Raw genomic sequence first — 25287 nt, 5'->3', positions numbered from 1 at the left:
TGAAGCATAAGGTACATAAGTGACATACGAGCACCAAAACCTTAGAACTTCTTTACCACCAGTTTGAATATAGCATTTTGTATTCAATCTGTAGGTTGTATGTCTAGGTACAGTTCACCAAGCCTTGGGCTGATAAGTAAATGACTGGGGACTTGTCCTTTTTCTTTTAGCTTCATTCATTGTAGGTACATGTTATCCAGAAAGGATAAATGTGAATGTGGGAGGCAGATTCCCCATAAGGATAGACACAGTAATTGCCTTTTTTCTGTAGGTGCAGAACACAACCATAAAGTGTGCTCCGTTTGCCAGGTCGTCATTCCTAAGTCCCTGCACAGCCATCTTTCCTCTATTGTAGTCTACCTGGAAAATCAGCTCCTTAAACTCCTTGCTCAAGGGACCATGGCTTCAGAGTTTTCCCTCGCAGATGTCCAGCCAACTTTGAAAAAGAAGTTGAAGCAAAACCATAGAATAATGCTGTTGAGTCACTGCCAGATGTCTCTTTTGTGTCTGATAAAGATGCCATGGACCATCCATTTCAGACAGCTACTTCTCTATCGTGAACTCATTGGAGGCCAGTACAGGGCATGCAGCTCACATGTCCTGTGGTAATGAGCCAGCATCCATTGAGGACAAGAAGGGGGAACCGCAGTTGGTAATTTCAGAAAGGCCTAGCTGGATTCCCCAAATTTTAGTTGTTGTCTTTCGGCTTTTCCCGGTTAGGGGTCACCACAGAGGAACTCCGGTCCGCTAATGATTGGCAGTAGATTTTCACTGTGCCGAGTTGCCAGCTCAATGCCCAACCTTCAACGAAGGCACGCCCATTCACGCATGTCTTTCAGAACGCCACTCAACCTGCGGGGAGGACATGCAGACTCCACACAGAAGGCACTCCCTGCACACTAGCTGAGAATCGAACGGGAGAACCTCTTGCTGTGAGGCAACAACACTACCGCTGCACCACCGTGAATTTCACTGGGATTCCACAAATTTAGTAAGAGAAGAAATCTCAGATTCTTTGATAGAAGTACACCACAGTTTAGAACCTCCTAGGTTTGTCAGGAAAAATGTAACTGTTAAAAAGAAACATAAAACAAGACGTGTTACTGCTAGGGACCCTTTAAATAAGTGGCAAGATTTTACCCAAGGTCTTTTTAAAGCCCTCATGGCTTTGAATCGTCCTCAGGGGCTGTCAGTCCCTTCACCTGTAGGAATTCCTTCCATATCTACTCCTTCAAAGAGGTCTAGGGAAACAACTTCTGATGAAGAAGATTGAGATTTTGGGAAGGAGTCATTATCTTATTCTTCCCAGATTCATTCACCTCTTTCTTCAGGTTCTACTGAAGAAGATGCTGTTTCCCCCTTATTCCCCAGTAGATGAAGTTGCTTTTGGAAATACTGTTCTTAAAATGATGGAACATTTTAAGTTGGAAAGATCTCAGATGCCTGAGCTTCAGAAAGTATATGATCTCCTCCAGATAGATTCTCCTAGACCTCCTGCAGTGCCGTTTGTCCCTGTGGCTCTATTAGATGCCTTGGCATCTCCTTCTCAAGACCCCGAGTCTCAGCCTCCTGTTCCTAAAACGTCAGACAGTTTTTGCAAGGTTTCTGAGGTCCAGAAATTTCTTTATAAGAATCCCTCTTCACTCCTTTCTATCATTTCCCTCTCAATTGACAAGATCACGAAGCTTCACACTTCCTCAAAATTCTTGCCATCTGACAAGAATAGCACAGCCATGAACAGGTATAAGAAGGTGTATACCTCTTCCACCTTGGCTTTTAGGGGCATCTATTATCAAGCACATATGATCAGATTCTCTTTACAAACTGGGGGGAGTTTTAGATGACATGTCTGAGTCCAATACAGTCTTCAGTTCGACATTCAGTTAAGTGTAACTGTGATGCTGCTGATGTTTCATTTAGAGGCTGCATCAGGGTCAGTTATTGGAAGGCATTCCTGGCCTTGGTTTTAATCCCTTCCAGAGGACGTCAAGGCAAAATTATTAAATTTTCCCCTGGATACCCAGAATTTGTTTGGTTCTGCTGATGCAGGTCTTTTTAAAGACAAGGGGAAAGGTCATGCAAGATCTTAAAAAAGATTTTTATTTCCCCTTTTCCTAAGTAACAGAGGAATTATCCCACCATAGCAGGTCCCTTTGTGCATAAACATCTAAAACAGCTCTTGAAGGATAGAATATTATCTGACTAAGTCTTTTCTGAAAAAAAGTCATAAATCTAATTTCCTTTGAAGACAAGCCTGCTTCCATTTGACTATCTTCCTGTTCCCCTCAGCCAGATTCATTTTTTCCAAAAATGGTCTCTGTCCTTTCCCATTTGGTAGTATATCACAACAGACAAGTGGGTTTTTCCAATTCCCACAGTGCCTACCACATGGTGTGAAAGTCCCTTCCTCCTTTTACTGGCACTGCTTAACTTTCTCTTTTCCAGTTGTCTTGTTTTTCACCCTTAATTTGAGATCTTTAAGCTCAAGGCAGTATCACTTTGCCTGAAAAGGAAGCATTTATACTCCAGGATGTTTTTATTACCCAGGAAGGAGGGTTATTGGATACCCATTCTAGACCTGTCTTTTCTCAACACTTTTCTGAAAGGTCCCTGTTTCAAAATGTTGAGTCTTCAGTCTCTATTTCCAAAGCTATTACTTCAGTTTATTTTAGTTTCTCTGGACTTTGAAGGATGCCTATCACCATATTCCTGTTCATCCTCTTTTCAAGATGTTTTTACTGCTATGTGCATCTGCCCTACATTATCATTTTTCTGCTTTGCCATTTGGTCTTTCAGCATCCCTAAGGGCGTTTACCAAACGTTTAGCCCCTGTCATAACCTTTTGCAGATTTCATGGCATTATTCAAGCTCCCTTCTCTGCAGGTTTTTTTCTGCAGGACTTTTCACAATCCTAGTGCTCTGCAATGTAGGCTTTACTCTGTCTAAAGAAGCCACTTCTGATGCCTTCTCAGGACCAGGTTTTCTTTGGTTGCAGAATTCAAACTCTTAATATGACAGCATTTCACCTTCTTTCCAAGGTCCTGTCTTTGACCGCTTTTTTCAGTACCTTCTTCCTGTGCAAGAGACCTAAACATTCATGGCATCCACTATCCCTATGGTTCCCTTTGCCTGTCTCCATATGAGGAAGGTTCCAGTGGTATCTGAAGGCAGTTTGGTTTCAACGTTGTCATCCCTTGGACTTCCAAATTCTCTCTTGCCTTACCTAAGAACAGGGATTGTTTGGAGAATCAACCAGATGTCCCTAAATTCAGAACTTCCTTTTCTGGTATCTTCCACTCAGGAACTCTTCACACATGCTTCAGACCTAGCCTGGTGGGGCTTATTCCAACAGCATCAAAGTTCATGGAGTCTGGTCTCATGTGGTGGTTAAAAGAGCACATCAATTAAGCTTTGCTCCTATCTCTTTAGGCCCTACATTGCCTCTGGTCTCCAGGCTAGTTCAGAGCCTTTACAGACAACACCACTGTTATGGTACATAAACAAGGAGGGACAAAGTTTTAACACCTTTGCATACTAGCTCTTATAACATGAGTCATTGCCATATGCCATCATTTGCTTCTTCACGCAGTATATATTCCCTCAGAAAAGAATGTAGTGGCAAGACAGTTTGAGCAGATCCAGAGTGAATCCTCATGAGTGGATGTTACACAGAGAGGTTTTCCTTGACATTGTTTATCAGTGAGGTATTGTTCAGGTGTATTTATTTGCCACCCCTCTGAACTGACAAATCCCCAAGTTCTGTCCCAGAATGCTAAGTCCTCTGACTTCTATATTTTACCATCTTCCTCTGTTGCCAAAAGTCATACACAAGATCATGTTGGACAAGTCCAAAATCTTGTTGGTGACTCCCTTTTGGCCCAGACAGCATTGGTCTCCTCTTCTTTTTCACCTGGCCAGGGGAAATCATCACAAGTTACCTCACAGGATGGATTGACTCACATTGGACAAGGGCTCTCTCATTCACCCTTCAGTTGACTCTCTTGGTGATATGGTTTTGATTCCTTTTAGACATTAATTTTTCTAAGGAGGTGTTTCAGGTTTTCCGGGAGGCAAAAAAAAAAACTACAAAGAGAAAATCTTGTATAGCTGAATGGAAAATATTTTTTTCTTGGTGTCACAACAATGAACAGGATCTCTCTTGGTGAGTATTCCAACTGTTCTTTCTTGTGTGAGTTGCTCAATTTTGGTCTGGCATACTCTTCTGTTAAAACTCATTTGTCAGCCATTTCTGTCTGTCTGCATCTAGAGCCACCACTTTCTTTTAGATTTGAGGCCAAGCAGATTCTAAATGCATAGTTTGTATTTGGCATCCAAGAAAACCTATTCCTTCTTGGCTTCATGATGGAACCTGAACTTTGCTCTTCAAAAAATTAACTCAGCCACATTTTGAATCAGCAGCTACTTCCATTTTGAAATTGTGTACTTGAAAAACTGTCTTGTTGGTGGCCTTAACTTCTGCCTTATGACCATTCCTCATTTTCTAGTTTTCCACAGAGATAGGGTTCTGGTAGAACAAATCTGATATTTACACCTAAAGTTGTCAGTGATGTGTCTTTAAATCAGACCCATCTTCCCTCTTCTTTTCCTAATTTGCAAAATAAAAGTGAGAGGGTTCTCCATTCTTTGGATTTATAAAGACAGATACTACTTAGATATGACTAAAGATATTAGAAAATCTGAGCAACATTTTGTTTCTTTTCAGGACAAGAAAGTAGGTTTTGCAGTTTCCAAGCAAACCATTTCTTTTTAGATTTTTAAAGCCTTTTCCTTTTGTTACTCTTTTCATAGGAAACTGTTCCCTTTTACGATTCAAGCTCATTCTAGTAGGGTGGTTGCCTCTTTGGGATCCCTTTTTAAAGATCTCAGTGCTATATCCATTCTGGAAGCTGCTACTTGGTCTTGTCTGCACAATTTTACTAAGCACAACAGGGCCAGAGCAGGTTTTGCTAGGTGCATCTTCCATAGTATTTTGGAGGGTTCCTCGTTCGATTCTTCTTCCTCCTGTTCTTTACAGTAGCTTTAGTACTCTCTCTATAGTAATGAATACTGGAACAGTGATTAAGAAAGTACATACTACAGCTGTGTAACAACTTACTTGTGTAAGAAATGCTGGTGCAGTATTCTATCCCTCCCTCTTTCCCCTGTTTTTTTTCCTCTGTTTCCTCTGGCTGAGAAGGCTTCTTGTCTTTTTTCCTGGATGTACATGTACCCTGTTCTTCATTTCCTTGGCTGTTGCACCGGTTCTTCTGGGGCAGTTCAATTCTGAGGATTTGGGAGTTGTATGTCGCTTATGTACCTTACGCTTCTGGCATTGGACATACGTCTGATACACTCAGAGTAGGTTCACTGACAGGACAAAGTTTTGAAGTGGATGACATGATGGTAAGGAAGAGGCTGGACGTCCTGGGTATCCAGAAGACAAGATGTAAAGGCAGTGCAGCAAAGCCACTTGGTTTGGGACCCAGAGTCTACCACTCAAAAAAGAACAGGTTAGAAATTATGTGGGATTTGTGGTGAGAGAGAGGCTTCAAGAGACGGTGAGGAATGTCATCAGAATTAGCGACAGACTCATGACAATTAGACTCCAGTATAATGATAGGGCAGTATTCATAATCTCAGTCTATGCCCCACAGCAGGGTTTTGATACTCAGGAAAAGAGTGCATTCGGGCAGCAGTTGCAGGAAATACCAGATAAAGCAGGACAACATAAATTGGTGTTAGTAATGGGTGTTCCGAATGCACATGTCTGGACAGACAGAACAAGATAGTAGGACTGCCTGGGTCTACATGGGTGGGGCAACAGGGTATAGAAGGAAAGGTCATTCAAGACTTCTTTCTGGCAAAAGGCTTGATGGTGGCCAATTCCTGGCTCAGAAAGAGACACAGTCACAAGATTACATACAAGCGTGGCCAACATGCAACTCAGGCAGACTTCCTCCTAGTAAGGAAAGGACACTGTGGTAGAGTCAGTGATTGCAAAATCATCCCCAGAGAAACAGGCAGCACAAAATATGAACCAGTGTTTACCACAATCATGTGCAAGAAGTAGTCAGAGAAAGCTCTAAGGTCAATATAGACCAGGCTGAAGACCTGTAAATTGACTGGAGAGAAAGCACAAAAGTTCAAGGAATTAGTCAGGGCTCTAGCAGCTCAAGTACAGTAAATAGATGGAGTTGAAGAGGAATGGCACCATCTAAAACAGCATGTGTAAGGACTACAGAACAGATATGCAGCCGAGCCAGGTATGGAAATAAGGTACATAAGGAAAGCTGGTGGTGGAATGGCAAAGTCCAGGAAGTCATCAAAAGAAAGAAGAGTGCAGGAAAAGTATGAAATAGAATAGATGGACCTGGCTAGGAAGGAATACAGGTTGGCTAACAAAGTGGCTGAGAGAGGATTTGCAATAGCAAAGGACAAGTCATCAAAGGCACTCTACCAGCTTCTGCAAAGTGATTTAGTAGATAGCACAAAGAAACCATATCAGGTTGCAAGGCAAAGACAGAATGACAAAGAAGATAGTCAGACACCCTCCGTAAGGGATGACAACAACAACCTGCTCACCAGTCCACAGGATATCAAAGGCAGATGGAAAGAGTACTTCAAGCAGCTTCTGAATTGAGAAAAACTCACAGAAGCTGTACTGCTCCAGACAAAGTCTATAGTGAGAGAAGAGGAGGAGCCCACCTAGAAGACACAAGACCAGCAGTAAGGAAAATGGAGTCAGGAAAAGCAGCAAGCTCAGATGAGGTCAGAGCAGGTATGATAAAGATGTTGGGTGAGGTAGGGGAGAAATGGCTCCTGAGGGTACTCATAGCAGATAGAGAGACAGGCATATCCCATATGACTGGAGAATAAGCATACTAGTGCCAGTTTTGAAGAACAAAGGGGGCATTCACAACTGTGGGCAGTACAAAGATATCAAACTCCTGTCACATTGCATGAACGTTTTGTAGAGGATGATTAATAAATGAAGAGCAGTTTGGATTCAGATCAGGATGCAGCACAACTGACCCGATGTTTGCAGTGAAGGCAGATATTTGAGAAGAAGCTAAAAATGAAAAGAATCCGACTGTACCTTCCTAGACTTGGCAAAAGCATATAGCAAGGTCCCGAGAAGGCTGATTTGGGTAGTCCTGAGGTGGTTTGAAGTCCCACAGATATTGGTAGAATCAGTGCAGGTTATATACAAGGACCCAGTGACTCAAGTATGAACAGTGTTCAGTCTCACAGAGGCATTATTGGTTGGGGTGGATGTGCATTATGGTTCATTTCTTATCCTGCTGCTGTTCATACTGGTGGTGGACCACATTAGCAAACTGGTCAGCAGGGATAGATGAACAAAGTTGCTATTTCAGAAGATATGGCATAACAGGCAGACTCTGAGCAAGAATTTCAGCAAATGATAGGGGAATAGAATGCAAAACTGAAGGCACATTGTATGAAACTGAGTATATATAAGATAGCTGCAGTGGCAGCAAATGGGGGAAATCAGAAGAAGCTGAGAACTGAGATAGAAGGGAAGATAGCAGGACAGGTTAACAGCTTCAGGTATCTGTGAGGGATAGTGGGGGAGAAGCGAAGGCTGATTGAGGGCATCAAGACTAGAGTAAGAGGGGCTGCAGCCAACTGACACAGAGTGTCAGGTGTAGTGTACAATAGAATAATGCCAAAGAACCTGATAAGTGTACACAACAGTAGTATTACCTTTACTACTGTATGGTACAGAAACCTGGGCAGTAAAGGCAGAGCAGTTGAGGATGCTAGTGGTAATGGAGATGAAGTGCCTGAGATGGGTGTTAGGATGAAAACTGTGGGACAGATGAAATAAGGACATAAGAAGCCAAAGTAGCTTCAGTTGCAGAAAACGTCAGAGAGAACAAATTACAGTGGTTTGGGGATATGTGCAAAAAAGCAGAAGACAATCGGGTGAAGATGTGGGACAGTCAGGAAAAAGGCAAGAGGAAATGAGGGCATCCAGTAAAGGAGGTAGATAGATTGTGTGAGAGAAAATCTGCGACAGTCAGATACGAGTGTCATAGAAGGTAGGAGACTAGCACTGAATCGAGAGACATGGCAACAGTTGACACAACCCCCCCAACCCCATGCAGAAAATAAGAAAAAAATGGAGTTGATAATGATGAGATAGATGTCTGAGGTATGGGCCCAGGCTTTGGTATGCTGGAAAAATGTACAGCTACCCTTGGCAAAATATCCCTGTAGTCAGCAGTATTGCAAAACTGATAAGTAGCACATTTACTGTCGGTAAGTTCTTACACAACTGTACTTTTCTCTGCCTCTGCTTAAAACACGAATGGGATGTGAGCAAGTGTTTACTCACTGTGCACTAATCGACATTCTCACAAGGGATATAATGTAGGGTTGCACTTTTTAATATATTTGTAGTGTACCTTAACACTTTGGTGAAAATAGGGGGTGAGATCCTGATGGGGTGTAGTGAATGCACATTTACTTGACAGTTGTGTGGCTGGTTATTTGTAGCTTTAACTCAGTCTGCATCCACAGGTGTAACAGAACTGCTGAACCTTGGCATCAGATCAGGAGAAACCAAGGAGTTTTGTTTACTGGAGAATGGGACAGGTAAAGAGATGCACTGGTTTAACAAGAGGTGTAATAGCTTTCAATGATTTGCAGTCAGAGTGTTAAGAGAGATAATCTGGATAAAAGAGTGAATGCCACTGTGTTGTAAAAATGAATTACAAAATAATCAACTGACTTCAGTTAGTTGAGCAAGTGCTGTCATATGGTGTAGACAGAAGGCTAGTCTTGGGTGAAATGGTCTTAAGAATTCAGCAGAAACATGGGAAAATAAATTAATCACAAAGGTCATAATTATGGTGCATGTAGGGTGAACATTTGCAAGGGTTTGTTTAAAATTTGAATGAATTCATGATAAGTCAGTAAGGTGCACTTCAGGTTAAGTGGTAGATGACCAGATTAATTAAAGAAAGGTAGGTGTAGGGTTTGGGTTCCTATCAGAAGAGCGAATGATTAAATTAGCAAATGCTGTTATATTGAACTTTAAAATGCGAAACCTGAAAATGTTGAAGGCACGGAACATCGATTTTTTTTCCCAGGGGAAAAAAATTGATGGGCCATTCCCTGGACTTGCTGTTTTCTCCACTGTGATGCGATCTCAGAGTTGATGTATTTAAGTTGGGGGTGTGTGGGGGGCACAGCCCCCCACCCCCACTTTATTTTGCCTGTACATTGTTTTTTTTTTTTTTTTTTTTTGGATCAGCAAATTTTTTCCCTGGGAAAAAATTTGCTGCTCTCTTCTTTCAACATTTTAAGGTTTCGTGTTTTTAAGTTCATTAAAAGAGTGTTCGCTATTTTTAGCATTCAATCTTCTGATATATACACTAGGGTTCTAGCATTGTTAAAAAAAAAGTTACAGTACTGGTTTTGAACAAGATTAATGCGCCCAGAGATTGAGTCCTGTACATTTCACTTGTTTGCTGTGAAACTCTGAACACATTAGGCCACCTTCTGACTCCACCCCCCAGCTGTGCTTTCTAGTCAGCTAGAAATCAGGCACTTGTCCTGCTGAACTGTACTGAACTGCAAAACAGATTTGTTCAGGAAAGAGATTTGGAACCAGTTTCTAGAGGACACTGAGGAAAGGTCATTTCATAGGTTCATAACTAAACATAGAGCAATAAACCCTCTTAGGTAAAACCAATAAGATGGAAGGAATACATAGAGGAACAGGAAGATATATTACTGTGGCACTTAGCACAGTAGGTAGTGGAAGTGGCCACATTATATGTCATTAAATTCTTTGTGTCATTGCTGGCAACATCTAGACTTGACTAGAACTGAAGACTATCACACTTAACTGTTTATTCAAATGTAAGATTAATTAAGACCTACAAATAATTTCTGGGTTTCTGCACGATATAATGTCATAGCAACACTAGCAAGACATTTCAGTATTATGACTCTCAAGGTAAAGGTCACTGCCTTTTGGGGGGGGTATCAGTGTGCTAACTGGGTGAAGTATAATGGAAGGGATATCTGTAGTATGTACTACTACTACAGTGTTTCATTAAAACCCAGATCCTTCTCCAAATTGTTAAATTAGAACACAGTTTTTTGTAATGTGGATCAAATGATACAGATCCAAGTCCAGCTCAAAACAAAATCACCTTGCTTCGTAATTTGGGATACCTTGCGTATAGTGTACAGAGAAGGTTTACTTCTGTCAACTTTAAACATGCAGAAAATAAGCTTTGACAGTTACTCATCATCAACATTCCTTTATTTGTCTGACACCTGCTTTTTAATTTTCAGAGCTACAGGGACTGTCACACCTATATTGGCAAGCAAAAGGTGTAATGCAGAGAACTAATCCTGAATGGGATGCCAGTCCATCACAGGATACATATGCAGGTTCACACACTCACACTCTCACAAACTTTACCAACCTGTATTACTTGGAATGTGAAAGGAAGTCAAAGACTATGATAAAACCCCATTTGAAAAGAGAAAGAAGATGATAACTGCACATAGCACACACACATTTGGAACTAAACCAGGGACCACGATTTCTGTGATAGCAAGACCAAGCAATGCACCACTATGCTGCTAACTTGCTAAGTGTACAACTGAAATTGTAATATACCAGCTGAAGTAACTCGGTGTTTGCTGCTTACAACAGACTAGAGAAAAGTGGGGGCATAACAAAGAGATTTGGTTGCTTTTCTGATGAATAAGATGTCCAGTATTATTAAACTAACGAAACATTTTGCTGCACGGTGTTGAGCACAAATCCTAAAATGGGGAGTTAAGAGTAGGTTTGGTATATAACTTGAGAACTTGGGGGGTGGTTGGTAGGCTGGCTACTGAAGTTCACTTTTAGAACAGTCTGAAAAGTAGCTGCCTAAGAGAGGAGGCAAATGCAGAATACACTTTCAGTCTTAGATTCTGGTTCTACTTTCACTTTCAGAGGAGGGTTTTCTATTGTAGCTGCAACCAGGCTGGCAAAGTACATACATCCTCAAGATAAGTTAGCAGCAGATGACAGAATATACCAGGAAAACTGGGAATCTGTTGGTATGTAATGTACATGATCCTTCAGATGGGTCACAACACCATCAGCTTTTTAGCTAAAGTGGCTCTTGCCTGTTTCACAGACAGTTGCAGTGATGACTGGAGAATTCATTGTTCTTTGGATGCCTTCTGTAAGCACAGTGACATTTCTGTTCTGGCAGTGGTCCTACTTCACAGGAAATCAAGACTTTCAAAGGTAATATACTGATATGGTATCCTCTACATGTAAAGTTCCTTGTACCTGACAAGATGATCTAGATATCCTTGTTTGAAATTAGGAACAGCTTTCAATCTCCAGTAATGAACCTTGTGCTGATACTGAACTTCTAAGATGTCTTTCTGCAGTTTGGTAAAACCAGTATACACAATTGTATCTTTTCAGGGGTGACCTAGAAGTTGTGATCTGGTCAAATGAGATGATTAGATTCATATGGCCTGCAAATCAAGTCTAAGGTAATAAATAAGTCCTGGGTATATAGTATGCAAGTCATTAGCAGTTTGTAGTCTTAACTGCGTGTCAAGCTAAATGATTTTGTTGACATTACACCCGTCTTTAGCAATGTGTAAAAAGGTCAGATGAATTAAGGGATTGATAAAATTTGATGTTGAGCCCTCTGGCCATATTTAACTGGATCTTCATTACTGTCATTGTGACTTCACTGAAATGTGTATTGTCACAGAACTGTCTTGGTTCTCTTCATACCTGGTCTGAGTATATAGTTTATGCCCAATGCAGGAATGGCTACATGGCTGTTTTACTGTTTGTATCTGCCTTTTATTTTATTCATTTATACATTGTTGACCAGCTAAGTGAGCTGGCCCAGGGACTCTCTTTAGCCATGACCCAGGCCACAGCAGCAAAGGCCACGACAAGTAGGAAATGCACTTGGTAATAAAAAAAATCAGTGCTGTCCTTCATACACTTAATAAAGATTGTGTGTACAAAACATAGCCAAGGGGTGACAATGAATAAGTAAAATATTAACATTTGCAAGAATGCATATATTAATATCGTTTTAATGTATAGGTAAGTATGCAATATTGAGAATTTAAACTTCATTATAAGTACAGAATTGTATATAATCATTGTACAGCTTACAGTGTACTATGTTACAACAGTATAACGGAATAGGAATTAGTTTGTGAATGTTGCATGGTTATACAAAAAAGGGTACTTGCGTATTATCGTAACCACATTTCCCAAGTTTCGTAATTCGTTGCGTTTCAGAGAAGACAGGTTTCTGAATCTTGTAAGTAAGTAGTACTGTGTCACATTGGGTGTGAGGCAGGTAGTGGAATGACAGTGAAAATTAGTACTCCTGGGTGGCGTGTCTGATTGCAATAATCTCAGATTGCAATAATATCAGAAGTTTGGTAAGATGTAAGTATAAAGGTCATTTGCCAGAAACAGCTGTTTTACATATGAAAGTACTCCTTATTGCTTTGAAATTGCATGTTGATGTCAGTCGTATTTATTAAGTGAGTTGCTGTAGAAATCATATTTTAAAAATGCCCCATTTGTGAGTCTTTGCTCTCTCATTATTTTTGGCTTTGTCCCTAATTAACGAGCAAACAGGTAGACGTATGATTACAAGCAAAACAGATTAACTGAGTCTGCGTAGCCTCTTCTAACTGTGTTGTGTTCTTCATTGTGAAGTGGAAAATGGTGTGTTACTACTACTACTACTGCTACTAGTGGACTTGTTTGCTGGCAGTTGCCATACCTCGTAGTCACCTGCTGTCACTCAGTTGTCTAGCCCTGCACAGGTCCACACTACTAAAGTGCATCATTATCAAAGCCTTAGCCCTAAACCTACCCTAAATTCTCCTCGCATTTAAGAGTCCTGCCTAACAACTAAAACATGTGTCATCTGGCATTTTCCATTGCAACTGTTACACTCAATGCATTAAGATTTGTAATGTTATGGTCCACTCCTGGAAGTTTATACAAATCACTTTTTTCACTTAAGCATAAAGACAATTCAGTGACATGCACTTCCGCAGACAGTTTCAACAGATGTTCAGCAGGAGAATTGCTTGGAACCGCTTCTCCTCTTAGCAATGTGGTTGCAATAATACGCAAGTGCCCAAAAAAGTGTTGGGGTGGGGCAGTTATAGCAGAACCCAAGAACTAGCGTACTATTTAATTGGGCCATGTCTCTGTAGAGCTTGCATTTACTTCCTTTGAACAGATACTGTCTGAGTGCTTTCTTCAAAGTCAGTGGTCTATATTTCTAATATTATCTGGGAAATTTTTCCAGCCAGAACTATTTTGAACAAATCACTTTCACACCTACCAAGTGTGAATGGGGGGTCTGTATAACTGAATACAATGATTACTTCTGAGGAATGGTTTCTAAACTGCATCTGCTGAGGAGTGATGGACAGTAGCCATGGTTTATTTTTTTGTAAATAAATATTTTGGGCAGAAAAAAATTCTAGATATAAAATTCAGGCAATTGAGTTAAGTAGTGCAGTGGTGCTTGGGATTATTAGTTAATGTGTGTGATTATATTCTCGGTCAATTGAATGAGTATAGGATTCTAATTTGGGTAGGAGTACATTTATGGCAGTGGCTTGCTAGCCTCAGCAGTCAACAAGTTAGATATTTTATAAGAGACTCTAACTCGAGTTATTACCTTGTTGATATGATCTTCACTTGTGTGTTGGTGAATTGTAGCCTTTTTTAATTGGTTCCTAGGGCTTTCTTTTTAGCACTTTGAAAACAGCTGTATGGTTTCTACTACAGGATAGTTAGGAATTAGGAATCTGTAGCTATGCATTTCAGAGATTGTTAGAGCCAGATAATCCCAGATGTTTGTTTTTATTCATCAGATTTGGCAAAACACCACAATATCACTGTTAATTCATGTTGTATGAAAGTTTGGAAAAGGCAGTTTTATGAATAAACACAGTAGAATGGGTATCTCTTCACATAGTTCTCAACTGATAACGAGGGATATTACAGTAAAAATGGGGACAAAGGAAAGGCACAAATCAAGGGGCAGATTTTAAATATTCCTGTTATATACTTCGGAATTTCTAAAGTAACAGTTTTTGCATTAACATTGATGTTTTTTGAATGATATGAAGTCTGAAACTGAAATGTCTGCCACTGCAGTCCACAGTATTTTGCCAGAAAACCACAATCATTTTCTAACCAGTAACATTTACTGCATTCTTAAAACAAGAAATGCATCTCATACAAACACGTTTTTATTGTGTCATACATTAAGAAATATGCTTTGAAATTTATATGAAACAGCTTTACGCACATTCATTGGATTGTTGGATTTGTTCATGTTTGTGTTGTGACAGTCTGCACTGAGGCTTTGTGCCGCAAAGTGATAAATCCTTTATAGTTTTATAATATTGACAAAGCAACTTAATCTAAGTCTTTTTGCACCCTTCACAAAGCTGAAAAGTCAAACAAATTTAAATCCCAGTCAGTTCTACTTTCTGTAAACCAGAGAATTCGTCCCCACTGACCTTTTTTTTTTCCTTTTTGACCAAATTTTTGAGACACAATCCCAGCTTATTGGTATTTACTAAAAAGATCTAAATTTTAATTTGCAAGGGGGGACACAAAACAGTGAAATCACAGTTACTAAACAGAATGAATTCGCTGGTCCCAAATTAATTTACACACTGTGACCAAGCCCTTGAAATTGAAAGGATTATAGTAAATGTTGGCCAGTACTTATGTCCAACGAAGAATTAAAGAACATATTACCTCATAAACCAACATTTATTAAAAAGAAGGGAACAAATCTCAAAGAGATGTTTGAAAGGAAAGGAAGAGACAGAAGTGTAACAAAGAAATTGGGTACTTTTAAATGCGGAGCTTGTCACCAATGTCATGCAATTACGGATGACACAGGGGTATATTTACCTTCTAGAAAAATGAGGATAAAATCCCCCAAACATTTTACATGTAATTCTAAGGGGGTTATATATTTAGTGGTGTGCATGTTCTGCAAATGTTTTTATGTTGGTAAGACGGAAAGGGAACTTAGATAAAGAATGTATGAGCATTTTTACGAAATAGCAAAGAATAAAGAAACTAATGCACTATACAAACATTCCCTCATATGTCCAAACCACAATTTTAAATTTATGGTAGTTGAGCAGGTAGAACAACAGCCTCGAGGGGGGGACTGGGAGTCCACTCTCGAGTACAAAGAGCTAACATGGCAGTTGAGATTAGATGCCAGTAACTGGCCCGGTTTAAATACTATTAGTATCAAGCCAGTTTTAAAAATGAGAAGGGCCAGACTATAATCTACCTGCTACAACACAAGTTTGTAGAAAATTTATTAAAATGGTGATATACATTCTATATTTTTACATTTTACATTTTATTCGGTAAGATAAATTAATGGTAACAAGAGAAAATTACATATAAAAGAAAAGGCATGGGTTGGGAGGGTTAGAAAACACACAATGTGTAACACTTGTTTTATTTATGTTTTTAAGACAAATACATCTAAAAGGCATTGAACAGGTTTAAATTCAAAATACAGTTTAAAGAAACATTGTGTTTTGTAATGACATCTATATGCACTGATTTGTAGTTTAAACAAATGATAAACTGCAGAATTTGTATGCAGCATATAGTAAACAGCAATGGTAGCTGAATTTTAGTGCTTAAAATTGGTTTACAAGAGTTTTAATTACTAATGACAGTTGATTAATTAAGTACAAGTTTTTTGGCTTAATTAGAGCCTACCAACTATGTAAACAGTTGTTCTGGAACATTAAAACTACTTGATAAAGCTTGGAACATCCAAGTGAAAGCGCTTGTGGATACTCTTCTTGTTTTCGTTTGGAATAAAAGATTTTTACATTTTGAAACAACTTCCGTTTTGTGTCTGGATTCCGTGGTGGATATCTTATTTGCTTCTAAACTGCATCTGCTGAGGACTGATGGACAGTAGCCATGGTTTATTTTTTTGTAAATAAATATTTTGGGCAGAAAAAAATTCTAGATATAAAATTCAGGCAATTGAGTTAAGTAGTGCAGTGGTGCTTGGGATTATTAGTTAATGTGTGTGATTATATTCTCGGTCAATTGAATGAGTATAAGATTCTAATTTGGGTAGGAGTACATTTATGGCAGTGGCTTGCTAGCCTCAGCAGTCAACAAGTTAGATATTTTATAAGAGACTCTAACTCGAGTTATTACCTTGTTGATATGATCTTCTGTGTGTTGGTGAATTGTAACCTTTTTTTTAATTGGTTCTAGGGCTTTCTTTTTAGCACTTTGAAAACAGCTGTATGGTTTCTACTACAGGATAGTTAGGAATTAGGAATCTGTAGCTATGCATTTCAGAGATTGTTAGACCAGATAATCCCAGATGTTTGTTTTATTCATCAGTTTGGCAAAACACCACAATATCACTGTTAATTCATGTTGTATGAAAGTTTGGAAAAGGCAGTTTTATGAATAAACACAGTAGAATGGGTATCTCTTCACATAGTTCTCAACTGATAACGAGGGATATGGTAAAAAATGGGGGACAAAGGCACAAATCAAGGGGCAGATTTTAAATATTCCTGTTATATACTTCGGAATTTCTAAAGTAACCGTTTTTGCATTAACATTGATGTTTTTTGAATGATATGAAGTCTGAAACTGAAATGTCTGCCACTGCAGTCCACAGTATTTTGCCAGAAAACCACAATAATTTTCTAACCAGTAACATTTATTGCATTCTTAAAACAGGAAATGCATCTCAGACAAACACGTTTTTATTGTGTCATACATTAAGAAATATGCTTTGAAATTTATATGAAACAACTTTACGCACATTCATTGGATTGTTGGATTTGTTCATGTTTGTGTTGTGACAGTCTGCACTGAGGCTTTGTGCCATAGTGATAAATCCCTTTATAGTTTTATATTGACAAAGCAACTTAATCTAAGTCTTTTTATACAAACTGAAAAGTCAAACAAATTTAAATCAGTGATTCTACTTTTTGTAAACCAGTCGTCCCACTGACCTTTTTTTTTTTCCCTTTTTGACCAATTTTTGAGACACAATCCCAGCTTATTGGTATTTACTAACACGCTTTTATTAATATTGCACAACAATGGATGTAGATAACTCCTATACAAAGTACCACTCATTTCACTGTTTAAAAATGCAAAGCATTTCAATATAGGATAGGCTGCTATACAAACTGTTTACAATACATGCAAATGTAAGTACATCCTGAACATTATCATAGAAATATAACACGTGCAACAGTTCTGAAAATTGAACATTAGACTCATCCTGCCAGCAAAGCTGCTTGAACTCTTTTTAAAGGACATAAGAGTTGCTTGCTGGCTTTGATGTCATACCAATAAGCAGTTCTCCAGACTCGAACCTCTATCATCTTTCTGTCTCCCCCTCCAAGTTGCTTAACCATTGCAGCCAACTATTAACAAAACTTTTTTTTCTCTCAGTAACACTTTTTCTGGTCTTATCTTTTTTGACTAGCCCTTTAACCTCTCCTTTGTTTGAGACATCTCTCTTATTTTCCATTTTCTCATTATTATTTCTTAGCTGCTAACATAATTATCCTCACTAGCTCTTGTAGGCCCCCCACCCTGTTCCACTGGTTCCAGAACTAACACCGTTGTGTCGTCTGTAAAGCCCCCACCTCCCCATCAGTCAAATCTTGTATCATATCCTTATCCTCTTCCATTCAGTCAGTGTACCAGCACCACAGAATATTTCCAATCACCTGTCTCTTCCATCAAACATGTCCAGCGTGCATCTTCCATCCCCCAGAAACATCCTGTTTAGCTTAACCCAGAGTATAGAAATATTTTTACAAGCATTTCCAGTAAAAGGCCTTGAATTTATTGGCTTGTATAACATTCGTAGACATTGAACAAACAATGAGCCAGTAGTTTGTGTCTTGTTTCCCTTTTTAGTGTTCTCAGCCATTCCTGTCTTACCCCACTTGACAACTTCATGTTTCCTTTCTGTAGCAGCTCATATAGTCTGGAAATTATGCCCCTTTCCATCCTTTCATTCTGCCATTGGGTTATTATCTATGTCAATCGCTGTGGACAGTTATCTTGTGGGACTGTCACCCATGAAAATGAAATACCTCCCTTTGGATCACCTGCTAAAGTAGGAGTGCTCCACATAGCACTATAAATCTGGGGAATGCTCTGTTTGAAACTATGAACTGATCCAAATACCGTATTTCTAACTGTTGCTCTCTCTATTTAAGCCTACCTCCTATTGGCAGTATATCCTTCCACCTGTTTAACCAATTTCTTAAGAATTATTTTCTAACCTGTTCAGTAACAGCTTGAAACAGAGGCGAGGCAATAGCCTGAGCCTCTCTTCCCAAAGTCATTTCTCACATGTCTATCCTTCCTAGCCTGGAATATTTGCTTGCTTCTAATCCTTCCTAGCCTGGAATTGTCTGCTTGCTTCTAATCCTTCCTAGCCTGGAATGTCTGCTTGCTTGTAATCCTTCCTAGCCTGGAATGTCTGCTTGCTACCTTATATTTGCATAAAGCATCTTAATTTCGGCTGTGACATCTCGCTAGGAATGGGAGTTCTGTGGCTGTTAAGTATCTATTAAAATCAAGAACATCTTGCCCCCTTCCCCTTTTGCTAGCACTACCCTCTCCCACTTTACCTGTGGGTTTCCTTCCTGCCAAAGGAAGTCTCTCAGACTTTTCATCTTTGCCCTCATTTTCTGGGTCAGCAGGGTCCTGAAAGCCTTTCCAAAAAGCAGGGCATGTAGGACAACTTGTTATTGTAGCACCTGGACCTTTTGATCCATATCTAGATTACGCATTTTCCACTTTTGTAGGTTCCACTATGTCTTCCTCTAGTGTGCTATCATAGGTTGCTTGCTGCGACTGTCTGTAAGTTGCCTTTGTTTTAGTCCCAAAGTACTTAATCTCCACCTTCTTTGCCATCAGGCTGTTTCACCATATCTTACTTTTTTATTAATTGCAGTTACCATTATATTTTCCTCATTTTATATCCTGATAGTCTGGGAAATCCATAGAAGGTCACTGAATGTTTCCAGATCTTGGTGAAGAATAACTAAGTTAGTAATGTCTGCATAAAGGAGTGATTTTCAAGTCTGTGTTACCCTCAGCTGCCCAAATGACTTATGAGACTTGCCAATGTCTTGAAATATATTGAAAGTAACTTTGGTGGAGACCGGAGATATCTGCCTAGTGCTCCTTAACAATTTGAAAGTCTGTGAAAAGGGCACCTTCTGTCTTCACTTTGGCCTCTGCCCTGCTGTAAAGGTTGCCAAAGAGACCTGTGAATTCCATTGGGAATCCAAAGTGTTTCAATACAGCAAAAAAAAAAACACATGCTTTATGAGGAACATAGTAACAATCTATGCCTCCTCATTTAATAGCATGCAGGTGAAATCATTACATCTCAGATAATTTTCATCAGTCCCTGTCCCTTGTCTAATATGTTTGAAGAAAAACCTTTTAATCTATATTTTGCAAAAATTTGAGCTGCTTAAGTTGACTATAATATTCTGAATCTGATCTTTTTGTCAAGATGAAGCAATCTGCAACAGTGAACTTTTCATGGTTTGAAACAAAACTTCAGAAATGAGTATTAGAAGAAAGTGAGGAAGTGTGTTTGCTGTGGGTCTGATCAGTTCGGGTAACATGTTCCATTCTGTACTGTCTATACCTCTTTTTCTAAGTGAACTATTTTTTTAATGTCTTTATTAAATTAAAGTTTAAACAATGACCTACATTAATAAATACAGTGATTGTTCATTATATTCATGCAGTGTAGATATGTTTTTGTTTTTAACAATTATTATTCAAACTAACATTGCATAAATTCCTCATTTCATGTTTTCCTTTAAACTTCCCTCCTTTTCCTGAACATTATTATAGTGTGTGTATTTTTCCCATAAATTCCATTTGCCCTGGCACCATTTACCCAAACATAAAATACAATGAATCAGGACAGACAGTGCAACCATTTTATTGCATGGCATAAAACATTTGTAAATATCTGAAATCATGAAGATAACAGATAAGCATGTTCACAAGACACTGATAAACCAAATTCTGATGCCTCATTATGCAAAATAGCCCAGTACTAGACAACATGACAGACAACTCACACTGATCAGAGTCCAGCCTCCAAGACAAGTGATTTACCCACAGTTCCCCTTCTACCACATCAGTCCAGACACTGTATTGCAGAGTAATAGACTGCTTGCTCACCTCATCATGAACACTGATCAACTGGCCAAGGAATGGAAAGGGATGGGCAAAGGCCACCCAAACACAACCCACTAGGCTGTGAATTGCTCAGGATGCTCCTCCCTTTCCTGGCCATGCTCCGCTGTCCACATAAACTCTGGATCCCTGGATCAACCATCTCGTATTCACATGGGGTACTAACTGAGATACAGAAGAAACAACACAACACTGGTAGAACCTGAAAACAGCAAATTAAAAACAACAAAACTGGAAAAAAATCCTGAGTCTGTTGTGTAGAACAAAAAGAGGGTAAATGAGGACATCCGAACTTTAACGTAATAAAACTTTTTAATATCCGCTTTTGTATTAAACTTCTTCAGAAAATACTTTAACTTAAAATACTGATAATTAAATACAGTCTCAAATATGGTTACCACCTGTCCCTCTTTGCGAGGGACTGCCCTCTTTGGGCAGTTGTGTCCTGCAGAAAAAAACTAAAAATTGGCAGATGTCCTGAGATTTTAAGACAAAAATATTTCTTAAGCTTTCTTTAATAGTTGCATAAAACTATTTTTTTGCATCTAAAACACCTAAATGTTGTAGAATTTAAGTTACTTATTCTATTTCTTATAAGAATAAATTTTTATTTTAGCAAAAAAATGAAGTTCTGTCCTTTACACTGGTCGTGGGTATGTTTTGTCTTGCAAAAATCTCACATTTCAACAAAAAATATACCACTTTGGGCAGCTGAAAAGGTGGCAACCCTAGTCTGAAATAACAGATACAACCAACATTTAAAATTCACAATCTCATTTAATCTAGTAGGGAATCAGCTTTTAATTTGATTTGCCACTCTGCTTCTTTTTTTTCCACCTGGTTTTTGTGCTCCCCACGCCTTTTGTCTTCCAAGACTTTGTTGTAAAACAGCAAAAGAAAACTTCTTATAACTACTGTAAGTGAGAGAATGTTTACTTAAAGCATTTTTTGATCCTTAATTTTAATCGAATAAGCATGTTTCTTTATACTCTCCGTTAGCCCTCTAGGTGTCATCCCAATATAAAAATTGCTACATCCTGAACATATACCAATGTATACATCACCTTCAGAAGTACAAGTCAGTCTACATGGGATCCTGATAGTATATGGAATGTGACTGAGTAACACGTACGGACCCTCCTGTATAAACCCGCATACAGGACAACTGTTACATCTATAAGTACCAAAGCTATTATTAGTAAGGGGATACATTTTGGTACTATCCCTTTCTGTACACATTGGTATATGTTATCCATGATGACCCCTAAGAGTTTGGTGCTAGAGGCAACTTCTATGAAAGTATTGTTCTGGGAGTGGCTAGAGAATTTGTTCTTGTTAAGGTGAGTGTTTTTTTGGGGGGGGTGAATAATTGAAGTTTAGTCATTTGGGGGTTTAGAGTGAGATGGTTAATTGACATCCAAGTTTCAGTGGATGTAAAGGCTTGTTGAGTTAGTAGTAGTAATTCAAAAGTAGAGTGCAGATTATTGTAGAATTATCTGTATATTGGCCTTAAGTGAGAGCGTTATGGAAGTTATTTATGAATATGCTAAGTAGAAGGGGGCCTAAAATGGATCCTTGGGGTACTCCTGTGGTAATGTTGATGAAAGGTGAGTAGGATTGTTGCCATTTAGTGGATTGTCTACCAATGAGATAGTTTGAGAACCAGTTCAGGGTTGGGGGGTGTGAGGTACCTAAATTAGAGAGTTTGTGAGTAGAAGGAGATGGGATACAGTGTCAAAGGCTTTTGAGAGATCGAGGAAAAATGAGGAGGCAGTGAACCCGGTGTCGCAAGCCCTATTTACTGTGTCCATAAAAGAGATGAGAGCTGTGTTAGGACTGTGGCCTGGCCTAAAACCATGTTGGATGGGGGAAAGAAGTTGGTTATTAACTAAATGGTTAAGAAACTGGGTGTCAAAACATTTTTCTAATATTTTGGAGAATGGGGAGAGAATGGCAATGAGTCAGAAGTTGAAAATGTCAGCATTATTGGCGGCTTTATGGAGTGGGAGAGCATATGCTTTTTCCCAGATAGGTGATATAAGGGATTCCTGAATTGATCTTTTGAGGAGTACTGATGGGATAAGCAATGGAGCTTGTAGATAGTTGTAAGAATTCAGCAGGAAGATTACCTGAAACATTAGTGCAAGGTTTGAGCTTTTGAAGGAGTCTTTTTATAATGATGGTGGGAATGAGTGAGAAAGAAAAGCTAGGTAGTGAAGAGAGTGTAGATTGTGATGATGGTTGGTTTGGTGAGTTGGGGCTAGTAGGTGGGAAGGAGGTGGTAAGCTTTGCTATGGTGTCAATGAAGTATGAGTTAAAAAGAGAGGCTATCTCGGAGGGTGTTTTATCAGGGTGTGGGCATGGGTTGTTGTTAGAGCCTGGGTGAAATAGTGAATTGATTGCTCCCCAGAATTTCTTTGGGTTTAGCTTATGCTGGTCCTGGAGATTATGCAAGTATTCTTTTTTTTATCTTTAATGACTAGTCACTTTGCCTCATTTCGTAACTGTTTGGATAGAGTGAGGTTAGAAGGAATTTTGCCAGGTTTTCCAAACTTTGTCTCTAACAGATATGATTTGCTTTGTGGCTTTGGTAAGCCAGCTGGCATGATTAGTCCTGACTCTGTTTAGTCGCAGTGGAGCCAAACTATTTAAGATCTTGAGAAATGTTGAACTGAAGAATTCAACTGCATCATCTATGAGGGAGAGATTTTAACGGTGTCCAGTTGATACTTTGCAAAATTTCATTAAAGGTGTCTAGTAAGAAGTGAGATAAATCTCTACTTTGTTTAAGTTGGTGATTACTTATGGGTGAGGTGGTTTTATACATTATAAAATCTGGTAAGTGGTCACTAATACTATTTGGTAGAGTGCCAAAGGTAGAAATTTTATTAGATTCTGACACTAGGATCCAATCCAGAATTGACTCTGTCATTTTTGTTGCTGGACCTTGTTATGTCAGTAATCAGCTGCATAAAGTTATGTAGGCTAATGGGGGGGGGGGGGCTGGGGGGCATGGTTAGTGATATCCAGCCAATTAATGTTAATGTCCCCTAAGATAGTTTCATTATTAATATTATCAGATGCCAATGCAAGGACATCTAGTATAGGGATGTTATTACTTCGGGAGATTATAAGACCATGATGCAGAGGCTTTTTCAAGTATTTAGTTTTAAGAAGGCTACCAGTAGCTCAGCTGTGGAGAATTGTGGAATGGGCTTAGTATATGGGGCTACAGTAAAAGGCTTTGGGATACATCACGGTGACGCCTCCACCTTTTCTATGTAGTCTGTCAGTTGTAAGGCAAGTATAGTTAGGGGGTAGGAGTTCTGCATCTTTGCTGTATGGTCTAAGCCAAGTCTCGGTAACGGCAATGAAGTCGGGTTGAATTTGGCTTATCCATGCGTGAAGGGTTGGAATTTTGTTTCTTATGCTTTGTAGATTGATGATAGTGAAATTTATGGATTTTATGGAGTTGGAATGATTGTAAGAGGTTGTGAATTGGCCTGGGTTTGGATGTATGTCCCTGCATATTATTAGGTTACTATGGGTGGGTAGATTTATTGGTTGCTGCTGTTTTTTAGTTTTGTGGTGGCAGTCTAGAACAGAGTTAGTTAATTGGATGTGTTGAGGGGGAAGAGTTTTTAGTCTTGGTTGTAGAATTAAGTCTGTTGCATATAAGCTAGAGCCTATTGTGGAGTGTGAGATTGACTATATGTGGATGTTGTATAAGAAGGTTTGGAAGCTGTATGGGTTATTTGATGTGATGTTATTTGAAGGAAAAGCTAGAGGTATAGGGAGAGAGAAGTAATAGTTTTAGAGATGAGAGACATTGTGGTAGGGAGAATTATGGTAAGTAGGAGAGAAGTTGTGAGAGGAAAAGTAGTGCAGTGGTGGGATCTATAAGGGCTATAGGAGTGATATAGTTGTAAGGAAGTGAGTGTGGAGTGAGTTAGAGAGGTAGGCCAGAGACAGTTTAATAATGGGTATGTAGGAGAAGGGAGTGAGTACTGTAAGAGCAGGTTATAGGGGGGTTATATGTGTAAATGGCAATATAAAATCCAGATAGATAAGGAGAGAAGTGGGAGTGAATGATATATATGGAGTGTAGTGGGTGGGTCAAGAGTTTGTAGGAAGGGATTAGAGGAAGTAGTGGTGTGATAGGTGGAGATGAGTTTGAGGCTGGAGTCAAGTTAGGTATAAATGTAATAGATGTGAGGGTGGGTGGAAATGGGAGTAGGTTAGGTGTGCGAATTGAGCCCAATTGTAGTGAGGGCTAATAGAGTGGGTTAAACCAGGGGTGGGAAAAATGCCAAGACCAAAAAACAGTCAGTGAAATCAGCAGGTAAGTGGAGGGGAAGCTTTAATTTCACTATCATCTACTACCAGCTGGTGTAGTGGAGAGGGAAAAGAGGGATCTAGGACTGTTAAACCAGTAACCTGTACAGGAGTAGTAGTCCAAGTTTGAAGTGATAAAGTATGCAGAAAAATAATAGGTAGGGATGTAATCAGAGTGAAGAGCCGGGAGTGCAACAGGGAGACTGCAGCAGGAGGTTCGGTGGTGTTCTTACAGCTTTATATGAAAGAGAAAAAAATAACTAACAGAAGACAAATGTGTATGTACAATTTAGGTTAATAGAAGGTACTTTGCTTGGAAGATTTGTTAGGGCCATTGTTGGTGTTGTATGGTTGAAGACTGTCTTTGTGTTTATGGCCACTGGTGTTATATGTTAGAAAAGAAAAAAAAGTACAAAAACAGCCAGATTAGGTCAGGTAGTGTGCTAGCTGTAGACAGAGGAAAGGAGAGGGAATTACCTAGGGAGATGCTCAAGAGGTTAGAGCTAAGAGAGGATGGGGAGAGGGGAGACAAAGCTCACAGAGTTAGGAGATGGGGGATTGGAGAAGAGAGAGAGGGAGCAGCAGTAGAGTTGGGGGGAGGGGAGCCAGTAGTATGG

At 39.3% G+C, this 25287-nt stretch overlaps 1 protein-coding gene across 2 annotated transcripts in view; it reads left to right on the top strand.

Annotated features, from left to right (window-relative positions):
* ARHGEF16 (Rho guanine nucleotide exchange factor 16) overlaps positions 1-25287 on the top strand; it is a 1345157-nt gene that overhangs the window by 1020622 nt on the left and 299248 nt on the right. The window contains exon 13 of one of the 2 annotated variants that reach the window (XM_044062968.1): positions 8545-8619. The exons of the other annotated variant lie outside the window; for it this stretch is intronic. Within the exon in view, the coding sequence (XP_043918903.1) occupies positions 8545-8619 (75 nt within the window). The remainder of the gene's footprint in view (positions 1-8544; positions 8620-25287) is intronic. 2 annotated transcript variants of the gene reach the window in all.

This window comes from Protopterus annectens, chromosome 2.part1, assembly GCF_019279795.1.
Source record: "Protopterus annectens isolate FY-2018-M chromosome 2.part1, PAN1.0, whole genome shotgun sequence".
NCBI lineage: Eukaryota > Metazoa > Chordata > Ceratodontiformes > Protopteridae > Protopterus > Protopterus annectens.
Note: the sequence above shows the minus strand (reverse complement) of the source record. Positions and strands in the feature narration are given on the sequence as shown.